The sequence below is a fragment of the Scyliorhinus torazame genome, chromosome 11 (genome assembly GCF_047496885.1).
Source record: "Scyliorhinus torazame isolate Kashiwa2021f chromosome 11, sScyTor2.1, whole genome shotgun sequence".
Lineage (NCBI taxonomy): Eukaryota > Metazoa > Chordata > Chondrichthyes > Carcharhiniformes > Scyliorhinidae > Scyliorhinus > Scyliorhinus torazame.
Genome location: NC_092717.1, coordinates 140080488 through 140099533, shown reverse-complemented (window position 1 = coordinate 140099533; position 19046 = coordinate 140080488). Strand labels below are relative to the sequence as shown.

At 45.6% G+C, this 19046-nt stretch overlaps 1 protein-coding gene across 4 annotated transcripts in view; it reads left to right on the top strand.

Moving 5' to 3' along the window:
- Positions 1–19046, top strand: part of spidr (scaffold protein involved in DNA repair) — a 452785-nt gene that overhangs the window by 289112 nt on the left and 144627 nt on the right. For all 4 annotated transcript variants that reach the window (XM_072467811.1, XM_072467809.1, XM_072467808.1 and 1 more), the window contains exon 9: positions 8282–8486. In XM_072467811.1, coding sequence (XP_072323912.1) covers positions 8282–8486 — 205 coding nt within the window. The remainder of the gene's footprint in view (positions 1–8281; positions 8487–19046) is intronic.

The window sequence follows — 19046 nt, the reverse complement described above, 5'->3', positions numbered from 1 at the left end:
ACCCACCCTGTGACACTCACCCACCCTCCGGCCGTGGACATTCCCCGGAGCTGTGTTCCATCCCCTGGGTGTTCGGATGTTGGCTTCTACCATTGTTGGCAATGACGGCCACATGCTACATGGCCAGCCCACACACAGGAATCCACTTGGGTTGTGTGAAGTGCTCACTTAACCACGATTGCCAATTCCAGAGGCCTCGGCAGCCGGCGTGCGTATGGGCGGTTATTGGGGCAGACGGGCAAGGAGAAGGGTTACCCCCGGAACGGGTACACATGATCCAGGGGTTGGCATGGTGTTGCCGCGAGCTATTACCCCCCCCCCCATTTGGCCTCCCAATGCCTCCCACTCACTCTCTCATGGTGGCCCACCCCTGCGGAGGGTCCTCCACCCCCCGCTGAGCACAGGGGCAGCAAACCCAGCGCCCCCGGCTCTTTGCCTCCTCAGCCCCCCACAGATGCCCTTCCACCAGGTTCACATGTTTAAAAAGGAGTATTAATCACTGCCAGCGTGACCACTTGCTGGGATGTAGATGAATGACCGGAAGCGTTGGATATGGGGTGACTCTCATTACTTGTATGGAAATGGGGCTTAAGTGGTGATAATTGGTTTCTCACCATGCTACGACGAGATCCCGATTTCACCTAAAGGAGCCGGCTGTTTGCATCGCAAACTGTTTGGCGCCTCACGGTTCTTGTTTTTGGCCTCTCCCGCTATTCACCGGCCCTGTTTCACTTGAGCGAGAGCGTAACAAGGCCTGAGAATCATACGCAGTATGTTTGCCACCTTGGCCATCATGTCCTGCAGTTGGATTTTTAAAAAATTAATTGACAGGATGTGGACGTCACTGGTTAGGCCAACATTTATTGCCCATCCCTAGCTGCCTAGTGGTAAGTTCCTTTCTTGAACTGCTGCAGTCCCTGAGGTGTAGGTACACCCATTATGCTGTTAAGGAGGGAGTTGCTGGATTTTGCCTCAACAACAGTGAAAGAACGGCGATATATTTCCAAGTCAGGTTGGTGAATGACCAGGTAACTCCTGCTCTTGTCCTTCTGGATGGTAGTGGTCATGGGTTTGGAAGGTGCTGCCTAAGGAACCTTGGTGAGTTCCTGCAGTGCATCTTGTAGATGGTATACACGGCTGCCAATATTCATCGGTGGCGGACGGTTTAAATGTTTATGGAAGGAGGAGCAATCAAGTCGGCTGCTATGTCCTGGATGGCATCAAGCTTCTTGAGTGTTGAACCCAGAACTCTGGCTCAGAGGCAGCGACACTATCCACTGCACCACAAAACCTCCTTCATAATATTTACAGCACAGTATTAGATCACTCAGCCCACAAAGTACTTGCCAGTGTTAATGCTTCAGATAATCCTCAAACTACACTACTCCATTTTACTCCATTTATGTGTCTTTCTGTTCTCCCTCATGTGTTAATCTAGCTTTCCCTTGAACACATCTAGTATATTTGTTTCAACTACTTGCGGTCGTGAGTTCCACATTCTAACCACACTGGACGTAGAAATTTATCCTGAGTTCTCTATTGGATTTATTATGTATTTGTGATCAATTCTGCAATTCCGTCCCCTAATGCCACATGTTTGACCTTAATCATGAGTTTATTGTGCAATATCTATTCAGAAGTTTTTGGAAATCAATATATTACCATTACTAAATTTATCCTATTTACCCTTTCTTTTAAAAATTCAATAGATTTGGAGAAGCGTGACCTTCCTTTTGAAATCCATGTTGACTACTGAAACTATTGTTTCCATTACTAGATTTTATTTGGCATCGTTGAGTATGAATTCCATTATCTTGCCTACCACCAATGTTAAGCTAACTGGCCTATAGTTCTCTGTAAATTTTCTATCTCGCTTTTTAAATATAGGAATCACTTTAGATGCCCTTCCTCCGGCACTCTGTATTGAATTTATATATATATATATATATATATATATATATATATACAATATACAAGAATATAAGAACAACGAGGAGCACGAGTAGGCAGTTCAGCCCCTCGAGCTTCAATACGATCGTGACTGATCAGATCTCGGTCTCAACTACACTTCCCTGCCCACTCTCTATAACCCTTCAACACATTACCAATTAAAAATCTGTCTATCTCCTTAAATGTACTCCATGTCCCAGCACCCACCGCCCTCTGATTCACGACCCTTTGAGAGAAATAACTTATCCTCATCTCTGTTTTAAATCTGCAACCCTTAGCCTAAAATATGACATGTTGTTCTAGGTCCTTTTCAAATTGGCAGGCTGTAACTAGTGGGGTACCACAGGAATTGGTGCTTGGACCCCAGCTATTCACAATATATATTAATAATTTGGATGAGGGAGCAAAATGTAACACACCAAAGTTTGCAGATGAGGCCTTTTCCTGCTCCTATCTTCTATGTATCTATGTATACTCAGTGTAATGCACTGAGATGACTGTATCTGAGCTGATAGATGGTGCACCTTTTTGGAGATTCACTGCTGCTCTTGGAATGGTAATGGTGAGGGAAATGGTCTCTTGACTTGATGGTCTCCTTGGCTGGCACAGTGGTTAGCAGGGATCCTTGTTCGATTCCGACCGTGGGTTACTGCATGTTTGGAGTTTGCACATTTTCCCCGTGTCTCTGTGGATTTTCTCCAGGTGCTCTGGTTTCCTCCCACAGTCCAAAGTTGTGCAGGTTAGGTGGAATGGCCATGCTAAATTGCCCATTAGTGTTCAAAGATGTGCAGATTAGGTTGGGTTACGGGAATAAAGGGCGGGAGTGGGCCTACATGTGGTGCTCTTTCAGAGAGTCAGTGCAGACTGGATGGGCTGAATGGCCTCCTTCTGCTCTTTAGGGATTCAATGATTCTATGATTGATGTCTGAAACTACAGGAGACACCAGAATAGATGATGAGAGATATCCTTGGTGAGAGGAAGTGTTTGTAGTGCTGAGGCTTCCCAATATGACTGTGCACAGTATACTGTCAGACCGGATAGAATGCAAGGCTCCCATTAATGGGTTCATTGCACTCCGTAATCACCATCTCCACCATAAGCATTCATCTTGCCCTGGCACACTTCCTTGTGGCCTGCAATCCCAGCTATTTCTATCACTCTGTCCTCCGTGGATGTGAGCACTTGAAGGCCCGCTCCACCAGTCTGTACCATCTCCCAGGCATTATAAGGCTGTTTCTCCTGCCAGGAGAATGGAGAGCATGGTACGGCACTGTTCTCTGTGACCAATGCCAGCTGCTTCAAACTTTAGAAGCTGCATGTATCATTAATGACAGGTCCTCAGCAGCTCTGAACGTTTCTAAACTCCTATGTTCAGAGTGCCCTGAGGTTCCTCAGCTGGCTGTCCAGAATGTTGGGGTTGCATTCACCTTGCCAGAAGTATCAATTTGTTGCATTTCTTCTGACACCGAATTCAACTGCAGACCATATTGCTTCAGAACCCTGCTTAGTCTTGGTGGGTGGCCTTTTGCTGCCATCCCCTAGGAAGAGGATCTTCCTGGTCTCCATCACTACCTCTAGGAAAAACTCCAGAACTGCATCAGAAAATCAAATGGGTTCCAGGCCTCTGGTTGTTCTGTGATGGTCTTGAATTTTAGGGGGTGGCAGTGGTGTAGTGGTATTGTCACTGGACTAGTAATCCAGAGACCCAGGGTATTCTCTGGGGACCTAGTTTGAAATCCAACCACAGCAGATGGTGAAATTTGAATTCAGCTTAAAAAAAAGAACATGAAAACATGGATTTGATTTGATTTATTATTGTCACATGTATTAGTATACAGTGAAAAGTATTGTTTCTTGCATGCTGTACAAACAATGCACACCGTACATAGGGAAGGAAGGAGAGACTGCAGAATATAATGTTACAGTTCTAGCAAGGTGTAGAGAAAAGATCAACATTGTCGATTGTTGTAAAAAAAACACACACATCTGGTTCCTCCCTTTAGGGGAAGACCTACATGTGACTCCAGACCCACAGCAATGTGGTTTACTCTTAAATGCCCTCTGAAGTGGCCTAGCAAGCCACTCAGTGCAAGGGCAATTAAGGATGGGCAATAAATGCTAGCTCAGCCAGTAACTCCTACATCCCATGAACAATTTTCTTTTGAATTCCATTCTTTCCTATTCTTACAGTCTGAAGTAACAGCACTCAAGCAAGCTGCTATGGTTTGTTTAAATCCACTGCAGTTGAGTATTCCCATTTCCATTTCCTTCCCCTGACCACTAATTGACCACCAAACCGGTCTCCATGCCAATTACTGGGGTGCCCCTGTGAAACCTGGGGCCAATGACCGTTTCCTCCCAGGACTAGTTTCTGGTCCTGGAAATTGTCCCACTCCTGAAAAGCAATTCAGGAGTTATTTTGGATAAATTACAGCCTGGTTGGGAGAATCTGAAAGCAATTAAAATTGAGAGTGGGGAGGTATTCCATAAAAATATGTTCTACGATTCTTGTATATTAAATGGAATAACGGGCAGCACAGTGGTGCAGTGGTTAGCACTGCTGTCTCACAGCTCTGAGGACCCGGGTTTGATCCCGGACCTGGGTCACTGTCTATGTGGAGTTTGCACCTTCTCCCCTTAACTGCGTGGGTCTCACCCCCACAACCCAAAAAATGTGCAGGGTAGCTGGATTGGCCATGCTAAATTGCCCCTTAAAAAAAAATTGGGTGCTCTAAATTTTTAAAAAATAAATGGAATAACAGCTAGTTGTTCTCCACACGATGGTCAAACATTGATCAGTTTTGCACATAATTTTTCTTTATCAAAATCCAAGTACAAGTTCAGATTCTCATTTATTAGTCTGGTGTACTGCTGCCTTTGGCAATGTTGTTATGGCACAACGTTCAGTCAACTTAAATTGAAAGATCACTACAAACCATATAGAATTTTTTGTATGATTTTAAAATAAAGAAATACTACAAATCAGGGCTAATTTATTCTTTTCGAGGACTGCATTTTGATTTTCAGGATCTACTTTTTTTGTTTTTCGGGGCTACTTTTTCATTCTCACTTAATCTTTTATTAGTTAATGCAGTCATGTGGTAACATTATCTTCTGTATTTGTCTTTTTTTTTAAAGATTTCCTTCTTTAGGTAGATGTGGTAGCACAAAACCAGAGACTGTAATACTAGTTATTTATTTCCGGCGTATTGATTGAGGGATAAATATTGGTCAGGACACTTAGAAAACTTCCTTACTCTTCCTTAAAAACTGCCACGGGGTCATTTGAGGAAGTAGATGAAGTTTTGGTTCAGTCTAAATAAAGTTTCCTGGAATGTTGAACACTGAAGCCAGCCTAGATTATGGCATGCGGTAGAGTTGAGCTATTCTGACGTCAGTTTCTTGCATACAATTCTGTTGGTATCTTTGACCTCCAAATCACTGAAGCAGTCACACTTAGATATGGCAGGTCATGTAATAGATAATTGGTATATTGAAAAATCATCATGGCAGTAGGTGCAGAATTATGATGACGATACAAATAAAACAACTCATCTTAATAGAAGGATTGTACAATTATGATCATTTTAGCATGCAAATAATTACAATACATTGCAAAATACAGATCTCAATTTAGAGAATAGAAATGAAAGATCTACTGCACTCTGCAATTGTCTTAATGTCAATTGATCATATGCTATCAGGTTAAATTCTGAATCATCTACATACTATAAAGTAGGGGTTGGACTGTCTTGTAGTATAATCAATCACTTCAAAGTTCATTCTGCAAGAAAGCAAGCTCTAGTTCCTTCACCTTTCCTCTGAACTTCAATTTCTGATACCTAGGTTCTTTGTTATTTGTCTCTGCAAATTGTGCCCTCATGGTGATGTTTGCCTTCGAACACCTCTTGAACAATTTTGGGAAATAATTTGTCTTGGATATCTCTGAAGTATTTGGCAGGATGTGATACTGCATAATTTATTATAATTGCTGTTTAGGGGGCGGCATGTGGCGCAGTGGGTAGCACTGGGACTGCGGCGCTGAGGACCCGGGTTTGAATCCCGACCCTGGATCACTGTCCGTGTGGAGTTTGCACATTCTCCCCATGTCTGCTTGGGCTTCACCCCCACAACCCAAAGATGTGCAGGTTAGGTATATTGGCCTCGCTAAATTGCCCCTTTATTGGAAAAAAATAATTGTGTACTCTAAATTTATTTTAAAACAATTGCTTTTTAGTTGAATTGCGCAATCTATGCTGAAATTCAAGCGTGACTGAGAAGTTCTCAGTTAGCTTTGGGATTCCTCAGGACTCTTCCCTCTCACTTGCTCTATTCCTCATTCATATCAGTGACGACCTCAACCACAATAATGTACATTTTAATAGCATTTAATCTTATCCACTATTTTCCTCAAAATTCTGCGGTAAGTTCATATTGCAAACCTTTAGCAACTGAGGCTTCTTGCAGTCATATGGGTAAATCCTCACAAATTGATTTTTCTTTGGCTTTATTGGCCAATGAGAATCTTATCACTTACATAATACAATGCAGCTTCATGTCTGCTACAATCTCCTCCATTTTGTACTCATGACAATTTTTTGGTAAAATTACCAGTCGGAATATTTTCACCTCCTGTAAAGTCCAGCTACAGAACTTCGATGATTTGATAATGATGGCAATATTCAAGTCGTATATCCTGTACAGGAGCTGGTCCAGGCATTATTAGTCTGATGTCCGGCACGTGATCCATTTTTCACTTCTAAGCACTTAATATATGTACAATTTTCTTTCTCTTTCCTCTGCCTACTCACCTCTTTTATTGGTATGATTATGGTCATTGGCCCTTCAAATGTTCCTTTCTTGCTCCCCTTAAACATCTCCTAATTGTTCTGCCTTCTCCAGGTGGGCTCACTGATTTACTGTCGAGTCACCTAATCAGATTCATTTTCTTCCAAGACCAGAAAACATGATTTCCTTCCCTCTCTGTCTTTCCTTTCTCCTATGATCTTCAAACTATTAAACCAAGCAGAGCATCATTTGAAACATTTCCTGATCCACCACCTCATTTTCACCTTTTTCAACTTTAGAGATGTCCTGAAAACTGCATCTTGATCTTTCACATTGACTTGTTAATTTAAAAAGAATTTGGTGAGTGTGTTTGTATTGTCCATTCCTTCCTCTCTCGCATATATATGGTACACTGACAAATGGCAATCCTAACTACAATTATGTTGTTACAGAAACATGCAGAATGTTGGAATCTGCAGAACTGAGGGACCAATACCTAATCTAGTTAAAGAATTTAAATACTTCTAAAGCCAGTTCAGTTGGCCCTTCCTGCTTACTTCAGATGAATGAGGATTTAGTGGAAACTCCAGGTGCTTCATCCACTCTCACATTGGCACTGCCTGCTTGAAATTAATGACAATGCAACATTCTTGTAGGTTTGCACATATACCCCACATCCCCTGATTATGCTGCTGGGCTCTCTTCATGAAAGTTGCTAAGACCTTTATGGAGAATGCCACGTGTTCAGAAGAAAATAAGACTCCATGACTCATGACCTGGATAGACTCCTCCACTCTCCTTGCCAGGATGCACATCCCGTCTGGAAGCTCTGCCAAACCTTTGAGGGAAATGGTAGCAATGAACGGGGAAGGGAAATGGTAGGCAGTGGAAGGGAAAGGAATTAGTGAAAATGAGTAAGAAGCAGGGAATGTGTTTTGAGGTGTTGAAGGAAGGAAAACCTAGGCTTGGAGTGGTGCAAAATAGTCCAAGCATCAACTCACGGGCCAGAGGGGAATTCTAGCTTCAAGTGATGAGAAAAACTGTCCCAGTAATAACTGAGTCTCCTCTTTGTTTGAAATCTCCCAGACAGTGCCTGTGGTTCAAATTGTGGCACTCATAGGGATTTTTTGGGCGATGAAGCCTTCTATTGCAAGCTCACTATAAAATTTAGACCCATCATCGTTCATCCAGCCAGAATGAATCTAAACTCCCCCTTTATGATATGCTATTGTTTCTTAATATTTCAAGATTTCCACTAACTCATCTGAGTGGCACGCAATTGCATTTTTCATCAGAACACCCTCATAACATTTGTTGTCATGGATAACAGCATTTTTAGGGTTCTTTTTCAAATGTCTGACTTGACAGTTTGGTTCTCTTTGTCCAATGTTATTTTCTTCTTCAACATGTTAATAGTTCGATAATTAACTCTGGCAGAATTGATGCTTGATTCATGTCATCGTTTTAAGCAGTACATTTATTGACAAAGTAATAAAACCAGTTTGATTTAATACTATAATTTTTCAAACTTGTTTCTTGCAGGCAAAAAATTGATATCCAGGATGAAGAAATTCCTGTTATTTTGTGCACGTACTTTAGTCAGAAGATACATTCAAAAAAGATTGCTGTAACAAAAACTAATTATTGCTGTCCAGGAAAACCGATGGTGTTCAGGAAAGCTCCAATGTCTTTAGCTGTGAAATTTAACCTTATTGGTTCAAGACAAAAGCATCATTCAGCTGATCAGGTGAGCTTCATGCATTTTAGCAATTTTGCTTCATCACGATAAAAGATATTAAGAGACAGGAAATGAAACGCTTCAGATGCCACCAAGCACCCCAGAATGAATATAACCCAGTCAGTTGCAGAGGAAAGTTCCTTCTACCATCGGTGTACACCCATCACTGGACTAACATGATCAATAACCATTTTCCACAACAGCCTTTTTCTAGACCCTGGTTTCTAGTTTCCTGTTATGCACTGAATTGGGGTAGTTCCATATTTGATTCTTGTCCTTTGGAACTGGGTTAGGACTGCCAGCCTCTTTAAATCAACAATAACAAATAGACCTGGGTTTGAATCCTGGCCCTGGATCACTCTGTGTGGAGTTTGCACATTCTCCCCATGTCTGCGTGGGTTTCACCCCCACAACCCAAAGATGTGTGGGTTAGGTGGATTGGCCATGCTAAATTGCCCCTTAATTGGGAAAAAAAAATTCAAAAATTGGGTACTCTAAATTTATTTTAAAAATAAAACTTTTGTTTAATCGTTTGAGTTGGGTCTCAGCCCAGCCCCATTCTTTCCTTTGTTATTGGGCTGGATTTGAAACTAAGTTCTCAAGATGAACGAGAGTCCAGTGCATTTAGAGTTCAACCAAACATTTGTACAAATTAAATATTATAGCTGAATATTTAAATTGTGGGATTTTGGTCATCTTAATTCCATATTTATTTACACACAAGGCGCACAATTTTCCCATTCTTCAGCCTATACCCTTATCATTATAATTTTCCTGGCCTTATTGAGGTGCATTTCCTTAGCATTGTGAACCATTTAGCCTCCACTATTGTGATTGGTAGCGCCGATCCATACAGAGAACTATGCATACAATATAGCAGCATACAATGTACTTTAACATCTTAATTGGTTCTCTTTAAACATTGGATTGCGGTGATGTATTAGGCTAATTCCTTAGAGTGAGAGTTTCCAAGTCAATTTCAGGCTGATGACCGTTTGTCAGAACCCAAAGTGAAAGATGACCAACTTGAAATGTCAACCCTAATTTACTCTCATAGATACAGGGTGCAATTTCACAGAAAAGTTTCTAAGTGTCATTGTGGCGGGTTTTGCTGGGAGTTTCCTGCTGGCTCTGCAGGTGAGTTCCCAACTGCTATCTAATGAGTCACTTTTTTGAGCCCTGAGGAGTTTCTCACTGGTTTAGCCCAAATTAGAATTATTTTCATCGACTTCCGGTGGCGGCTCTGAAGGAGTAGGTCGCACATTTGGGGGCTCCCGCTCGGGTCGGACCTTTGGACCTTTCCCCCTGATTTGTTGTCGGATTTGATTCGGAAAATTGATGGTGGATGCAATTGTGAAGAGGAATCCTACATCAGGGCATGGAGAGGCAGACCAGGAATGCTCGCAAAGGATGAAATAGATGAACAGAGAAGGCTTGGGGGCTGAGGCTGCAGCGGGAGAAAGCATGGCGGACGACCGGAGTTCTGGCTCGATGACCCAGCGGTCGACGGAGCAGCTGATGCAGTTCATACATGAGGGCTTCGCCAAGCAGAAACAGGAATGCTTGGATCCGAGTAAGGAATCGATTGTGCGGCTGGAACTTAGACTAGATGCTCAAGATCGGGCAATCCAGAAAATCGAGAAGGCACTGACTGAGCAAGAGGAACACCAAACAGCAGTGGAGTCGGACATGGGGATGTTGAGAGACCAACAGAAGAGCAGGGTTCAACTTTTCAAGAAGAAGGTTAAGTTTGGGCTGCTGTATCCGGCTCGTCTTTGGGTCACTTATGAAGACCAACATTTCTACTTCGAGATGCCCGAGGAAGCGATGGACTACGCTAGAAGGAAAGGGCTGGTAGCGGACTGAGGTGTTTGAACTTTGCTGCAACATTCATGTTTAAAAAGTTTTTTGTTTTTGGACGTTATCTGTAATGCCTTCTGTATTGATTTGGGGCCTGCCGCAGAGCAGTGTGAGTTGAAGTTTGCATTTGCACTGATGGGGGATGGAGGTGTGAATTTTATATGTTGGGTCTTCTTTGTGATTTTCTTTGTGTTTCTTTCGGGAAATTGGGTTGGGATTGCTTGCCTTTGCATATGTGTGTCTGAGGGAGGGAACAATAGGTCGGAAAGTGTCTGGCGCCATGGGTTGGGGCCACCAAGCTAGCTGGGCGGGCTAGCTCACAGAAGCGCAGTGGGGGGTGAGCAGATGTTATGCTTGTTGAAGGGGGTGGTTTGCATGGTGCTGTTGCTGGGGGGCAGAGGGGGGGTGGACTGTTCTGCTGACGGGGGAGGGACTGTTGCTGGGGGACAAAAGGGAGGTTGGGGACGGAGGCTGCCTGGGGGCGGGCCTGCAGATGCGAGGGGTGCGAGCTGGAGACTGGCCTAAGAAAGGTGATGGCTGATCGGCGGATGGGGGTGGCGGAAGCCCCCCAACCAGGATGATCACATGGAACATAAGAGGGCAATTTGGGCCGGTTAAGAGGGCACGCGTGCTCACGCATTTGAGGGGACTGAAAACGGACGTGGCAATGTTGCAGGAGACGCACCTTAGAGTAACTGACCAGATCAGATTAAGGAAGGGATGGGTCGGACAGGTTTTTCACGCGTGGCTGGACTCTTAAGACTAGAGGGGTCGCGATCCTGATTAACAAGCAAATGTCATTCGAGGCGGGAAGAAGAGTTGCGGATGTGGGAGGCCGTTACATCATGGTTAGTGGGAAGCTGGAAGGACTGCCGATGGTGCTCGTGAATGTGTACGCGTCAAATTGGGATGATGTGGAGTTCATAAGGAGGATGTTGGGGAAGATCCCGGACCTGGATTCGCACAAGTCGGTCATGGGGGGGACTTCAACACAGTCATTGACGCAGGGCTAGACCGGTCGAGCTGAAGGACAGGCAGGGTGCCAGCAATGGCAAAGGAGCTAAGGGAATTCATGGAGCAGATGGGGGGGGGACTCATGGAGATTTGGGCGGCCGAGAGTGAAGGAGTTCTCCTTCTACTCACACGTGCATAAAGTGTACTCCCGGATGACTTTTTTATCTTGAACAGGGCTTTATTGACGGGGGTTGTGGACACTTGAGTATTCAGCGATCACGATCTCGGATCATGCCCCGCACTGGGTTGACCTACAGGTGAGCAAGGAGGGTGGCCAACATCCGCACTGACGATTGGATGTCGGATGTTTAGTGGATGAGGTGTGTGGGCGGGTGCGGAAATGTATCCAGAACTATCTGGAAGTTAATGACACGGGACGTCTCGGCTGCAATAGTTTGGGAGGCTCTGAAGACGGTGGTTAGAGGGGAGCTGATCTCGATACGGGCCCACAGGGAGAAGGCATACAGGGTAGAGACGGACCAACTGATAAGGGAAATGCTACAGGTCGACAGGAGTTATGCGGAGACCCCAGAGGCAGGGCTTTTAATGGAACGACGGTGGCTACAGGCGGAGTTTGACTTGTTAACTACAGGGAAGGCGGTGGAGCAGCTGAGGAGGGCGAGGGGGGCGATTTATGAATATAGAGAGAAGGCCAGCAGAATGCTTTCGCAGCAGCTCAGAAAGAGGGAGGCAGCCAGGGAGATCAGGAAAGTAAGGGACAGGGATGGGATCCTGGTCGGAGATTCAGCAGGAGTTAATACGGCATTTCAGGAGTTTTACAGCAGGCTGTATGAGTCGGAACCCCCAGCTGGGCCGGAGGGTTGAGGCAATTCTTAGGGGGGGCTGTGGTTCCTGAAGGTGGATGAATGGTTGGTAGAAGGGCTGGGGGCCCTGATCGGGTTGGAGGAAATAGCAGAAGGGCTGAAGGCCATGCAGTCGGGTAAAGCCGGGGCCGGATGGGTACCCAGTGGAGTTTTATAAAAAGTTCTCTGGGATACTGGGATCGCTGCTGATGAGGACATTTAATGAGGCAAGGGAGAGAGGGGTGCTTCCCCCGATGATGTCACAGGCCATAATCTCACTGATCTTGAAGCGGGATAAGGACCCAGAGCTTTGCGAGTCCTACAGGCCGATCTCCCTACTAAATGTAGATGCCAAATTGTTGTCCAAAATCTTGTCCTCTAGGATTCAAGACTGCGTTCCGGATGTGATTGGTGAGGACCAGATGGGATTCGATAAGGGTAGGCAGTTGCCGGCCAATGCAAGAAGGTTGCTGAATGTGATTATGAAGCCCCCAGAGGGTAGGGACGTAGAGGTAGTGGTCGCAATGGACGCAGAGAAGGCATTTGAACGGGTGGAATGGGCTTATCTGTGGGAGGTACTGGGGAGGTTTGGATTTGGACGGGGTTTCACCGATTGGGTTATACTGCTGTATCAGGCTCCCGTTGCAAGTGTACAGACGATCAGGTTGACATCGGGATATTTCAGGCTGCACCGGGGGACGAGGCAGGGATGTCCCCTCTCCGTTGCTGTTTGCGTTGGCCATGGAACCGCTGGCAATTGCATTGAGAGCCTCAAGGGGCTGGAAGGGGCTGGTCCAGGGAGGGGTGGAACACAGAGTCCCGCTATACGCAGACGATCTGCTCCTATGTGTTTAGGACCCACTAGAAGGGATGGATGAAATTATGAGGGAATTCTGGGGAAATTTGGTCGGTTTTCGGGTTACAAATTGAACATGGGGAAAAGTGAGATGTTTGCGATCCAGGCAAGGGGGCAGGAGAGGCAATTGGGGGAGCTGCTGTTTAGTGATCGGGGGAAGCTTTTGGTACCTAGGCATCCAGGTGGTGCGGGAATGGGAACGGCTACACAAGTTAAATCTGGCCCGACTAGTAGACCAAATGAAGGAAGATTTCCGAAGGTGGGACATGTTCCCATTATCAATGGCTGAGAGGGTACAGACAGTGAAATTGATAGTCCTCCCGAGATCCTTGTTTGTGTTTCAGTGTCCCCCCATCTTTATTCCACGGTCCTTCTTTCAACGGGTCAATAAGGTGATCTCTGGCTTTGTAAGGACGGGTAAGACCCCGCGAGTAAAAAAGGGGATGCTGGAGCACAGTCGAGGGGAGGGCGCGCTGGCGCTGCCGAACTTTAGTAATTATTATTGGGCGGCGAATATAGCCATAATTAGGACGTGGGTGGTGCAGGGGGGTCGGCGTGGGAGCGAGTAGATGCGGCACCATGCAACGACACTAGTTTGGGGGCATTGGTAACGGCGCCTCTGCCGTTGCCGCCGGCACGGTACTCCACCAGCCCCATGGTGGTGGCGGGTCTGGGAGCAATGGAAAAAACATGTGGGAGCAGAGGGAGCATCGGCCTGGTCTCCAATCTGCAATAATCACCGGTTTACCCTGGGGAGGTAGATGGAGGGTTCCGGAGATGGCAGAGAGCAGGGATCGAGAGGATGGGAGATCTGTTTATAGAAGGGAGCTTTCCCAGCCTGAGGGAGTTAGAGGAGAAATTTGAATTGACAGGAGAGAATGAGTTTAGGTACCTGCATGCGCGGGACTTCCTACGCAGGCAGGTCTCAACCTTACTGCTCCTACCACCAAGGGGGATACAGGACAGGGTAGTTTCCAGAATCTCGGTGGGAAAAGGGAAGGTTTCGGACATTTACAAGGAACTCATGGGGTCAGAGGAAATGCATACCGAGGAGCTGAAACACAAATGGGAAGAGGAGTTAGGAGGAGAGATAGAGGATGGTCTCTGGGCGGTCACGTTGAATAGAGTCAACGCGTCCACAACATGTGCCAGGTTCAGCCTGATACAGTTTAAGGTCGTTCACTGGGCTCACATGACAGTGGCCCAGATGAGCAGGTTCTTTGGGGTAGAAGATAGGTGTGTGGGAGGACCAGCGGACCATGTCCATATGTTCTGGGCATGCCCGAAGCTAAGGGGATTCTGGCAGGGGTTTGCGGAGGTCATGTCCAAGCTGTGAAAAATAAGGGTCGCACCGAGTCCAGAGGTGGCGATTTTCAGAGTGTCGGAAGACCTGGGAATCCAGGAGGAGAAAGAGGCAGATGTTCTGGCCTTTGCCTCCATGGTAGCCCGGAGACGGATAATATTAGCTTGGAGGGACTCAAAGCCCCTGAAGTCTGAGACCTGGCTAACTGACATGGCTAGCTTTCTCTGTCTGGAGAAAATCAAGTTCGCCCTGAGAGGGTCATTGTTATGGTTCGTCCGGAGATGGCAGCCGTTCGTCGTCGACTTTGGGGAAAATTAACCGTCAATGGGGGGGGGGGGGGTGTTGGGGTTTAGGGTTTAGAGTAGGGTGTTAGAAAAGGTGGGACCTGTGAGGGAGGAAGACAGCTTTTGCACTATGTTTATATTTGTATGTACACTGTTTCTTCTGTTACTGTTATAAAACCATAAATTCCTCAATAAAATATTTGTATTAAAAAAAAAAGAATTATTTTCATCACTCGGGAGCTGAACTCTGAGATCGGGCCGTCATTTTGAAAGGGTGCCCCGATCTCGAAGTGAGCTTGTGGGTCACCCCCACCCATGGGCCATGTCTTTTTTTAATTTAGAGTACCCAATTCATTTTTTGTTCCAATTAAGGAGCAATTTGGTATGGCCAATCCACCTACCCTGCACATCTTTTGGGTTGAGGGGTGAGACCTTCGCAGACACGGGGAGAATGTGCAAACGGACAGTGACCGGGCCCGGGATTGAACCCGGGTCCTCAGTGCTGTGAGGCAGCAGACCCAAGGCAATATCACCCCCACACACGGGCATTACCCCCCCCCCCCCCCTCGCCGAGTGAGGACACCCCGCTATGGGGTCTCTAGGGCCCCCCTCTTCAGGCTCCCCCATACATCCTTACAACCCCCCTCTTCCAAGACCACCACCCGTTTCCCTCCCCCAACTTCCAGAGGCACCTTCTTACCTGCCCTGCACCCGCCCACCCTCCATACCTCCCCTCCACCCTCCTTTCAAAGAACAATACCGCACAGGAACAGGCCCTCCAAGCCTGTACCGGTCATGATATCACCCTTGGCAAAAACCCTCAGAACTTCCTAGTGCCATATCCCTCTATACCCATCCTATCCATGGATTTGTCGAGATGCTTTTTGAACGCCGTTAATGTACCTGCTTCGACAAACTCCCTTGGCAGCGCGTTCCAGGCAGTCGCCACCCTCTATGTAAAAAAAACCTGCTGAGCACATCTCCTCTAAACTTTGCCCGATGGACCTTAAACCTATGCCCCCTGGTGACTGACCCCTCCACCCTGGGAAAGAGTGTCTGCCCACCCACTCTATCCATGCCCCTCATAATCTTATAGACCTCTTATCAGGTCACCCCTCAACCTCCGTCATTCTAATGAAAACAGTCCGAGTCTATCCAGCCTCTCCGCATAGCTAGCCCCCTCCAGACCAGGCAACATCCTGGTAAACCTCCTCTGCATCCTCTCCAAGACCTCCACATCCTTCTGGTATTGTAGTGACCTGAATTGTGTGCAATATTCCAAGTGCAGCTGTACCAAGATTCTATACAACTATAGCATGACTTGCCAGTTTTTATACTAAATGCCCCGTCCAGTGAAGGCAAGCATTCCGTATGCTTTCTTGACCACTTTGTCCACTTGTGTTGCCACTTTCAAAGATCTGTGGACCTGCACACCCAGATCTCTCTGACTTTCTAAATTCCTAAGAGTTTTGCCATTTACGGTTGATAGGAATCGACTATTTCCTGATAGATCTGATAAGTAAAAGAAGGCTATTTAGTGTAAATATTAAGCCCCAGTTTTAATACCCATTTTAAATTGAGGATTTCAGCAACTACGCCAAATTGATGAGATCTACCATGCGGAATTAGTGAGGTCTTGCGACACTAAAACGCAGTAGAAATTTGAGTTAAACTTCTCGGATGCAAACTAGAATCTTTATTGCCTCTATTTGATTACAATTAGGAGAAACTTAAAAATCTATTCTCAATAAAGTCCGGCTAGCAAATGGACTTAAAGAGAAGCAACTTGTACACAATTTAACTTTCAAAATAATACAGAAATGGTTTCTTGCTTACGGCAAAACAGCTTGCATTTACTTCAAGAGTTAGAGTGGAAAAGTGAAAACAGAGATAGCGAATAGTTAAGTCAAAGTATAGGATGATCCCGGAATAAAGATGGCCGTACGGACCATCACGTTTATAGGAAATCTTATCTGTCTTGAGCCATCTGTCTACACCTCTATGTCGTCCTAATTGGTTTGGGTTAGAATCAAGTGTATTTGATTTGACGGTTAGCTGTCAATCCTTAATGTGCAACATAAGTTCTGAATGTTTCATGTTTGAATATTTGTGTCTGTTATGGAATGCGATTCTGTGCTATTATCAAGACTAGTTTCTACTGGTTTTCTGCTGACTTTGCTTTATCCACATTATGAACAATAGTGCCTTCATGTTGCTATGGTGCCTGCTTCGTCCTTGATCAGATTACTGGTACAGCTCATGTCTTCATGTCAAACTGTCGTAGAAAATATGTTTGTTAGAACAATAGCTTTTTCATCTTTGCTTAGTAAAAATGTTGTTTTAATCTCCAATGAGTTTATGCATGTGTCAGGCTTATTGTGTCCCTGTTGAAGCTATGTGTTTTATCATGACCTGAGGTTATGAGTGCTGAAATCCTCAATTTAAAATGGATATTAAAACTGGGGCTTAATATTTACACTAAATAGCCTTCTATTACCTATCAGATCTATCAGGAAATGGTCGATTCCTATCAACGGTATATTTCCCCTCTATGTTAGACCTTTCATGGGCATGGCCCTCCCCAGACCCTGACCCTTGGCAGTACCACCTGGGCACCCTTGCACTGGCACCCTGGCAGTGCTCCCTCCGGCTGGGCAGTGCCAAGGTGCCCACGTTCCAGGGGTGGGGCAGGGGGCAACCCTGCACTATCCCTGGCCACCAAAGAGCCTCCGATGGCTTGGAGATCCCTCCAGGTACTATTCCACCTGGTCTACGTATGTGTGGATCAGTACTGAACGGCGCCCGGCTGCGGTCTCCCTGCGGAGGCTGGTAGATACCAGGAGGCCGGTAAATACCGGGTAAGTAGGCCTTAAGTAGGTTTATGGCCTAATTAAGCGAATTAAGGTTTGATTCTACCCATTGTGGACGGGTTCCTGGTCCCGACGCCTTGTGGTACTTGGATAGATCCCGCGAGACTTTGTGGCTATCGGGAAGCCCGCGGGAGTCTTCACCCGGGGTCTGCCGGTCAAGTCGCGGGTGCACATGGCCAGTAGATAGCACCATAGCCTGATATGCTGAGCGTTTCCAGCACTTTGACTTTATTTCTGATGCCTACAGGTGGCCCATATGCTATGTGGACTATGTTAAATATTTCCTGATCATGTTGTTTTATATGACAAGCATGTCAGTAAACATCGGTTTGTTAGGTATTGCTGTCTCTAACCTGGCATGATCCCTGGCTGCTTCATGGGTGTCCTTGAAACATGTGTCCATCTTTATCATACCATAAAACAGCTATGTGAACATCCTGTATACTTTATCAAACATTAGTGCTTGGACTTTATAGGCTTGATAAGCATTTCACTTTGCACATTGGTCCTGGTGGCTAGAATACCTTGCAAGTGCTCCTTATTTTCTACGTGATGCTAATGCTAATTGCTTAATTTCTAGTGCAGTGAGAAGTGTGCAGAAGAAATGCTTGATTCCTTATTGGGTGGTCTTTATTCTTTTAATGACCATTCCATACATTGCTCCCCCTCAATTAATTAACTTTTACTTTCTTGCATGCTTTTCAACAAAAGAATACTGGGTAATGTGGCAAATTGGAATTGGATCCAAAGTTGACTTTGTGACAGAAAACAAAGGGTTCAGTGCTGGGACCCCTGTTGTTTTATATATTAGCGATTTGCATTTGAATGTTGGGGGCACAATTGGGAAATTTGCAGACGACACAAAAATTGGTTGTGTAGTGGATGTTGTAGAGGTTAGCTGTAAGCTCCAAAATGATAGAGATGAGTTGGTGGAGTGGGCTGGAAAGTGGCAGATGGAGTTCGACTCTGATATTGTGAGATACTGCATTTAGCGAGATCAAACAGGAAAAGGGAATACACAATAAATGGGAATACACTGAGAGGGGGAGATGAAATGAGAGCTCTTGGCATGCAAGTGCACAGGTCCCTAAAGGTAGCTGTGCAGGTGTAGATAAGGTTGCAAAGGAGGCATATGGACTGCTCTGCTTCATTGAGGTATACAATACCAAAGTAGCGATATAATGATGGACAACAGTGTGGCTCAACTGGAGTATTATGTGCAGTTCTGGTCACCACATTACAGGAAGGATGTAATTGCTATGGAGAGAATATTTACTAGAATGTTGCCAGGGCTTGAGAATTGTAGCCGCGAGAAGAGGTTGGAGTTGTTTTCCTTGAAACAGAATCGGCTGAGGGGTGACATGATTGAGGTATACAAAATTGTGAGGGGTAGAGATAAAGTTGACAGGAGGAACCTATTTCCCTTGGCAGAGCGTTCAAAACCAGAGTCATAGATTCAAGCTAAGTAGCAGAAGGATTAGAGGGGACATGAGGAAAATAATTTTATGCAGAAGGTGGTAGGTGTCTGGAATTCGCTGCCTAAGTCGGTGGTGGAGGCAGAGATCCTAAACTCTTCCAA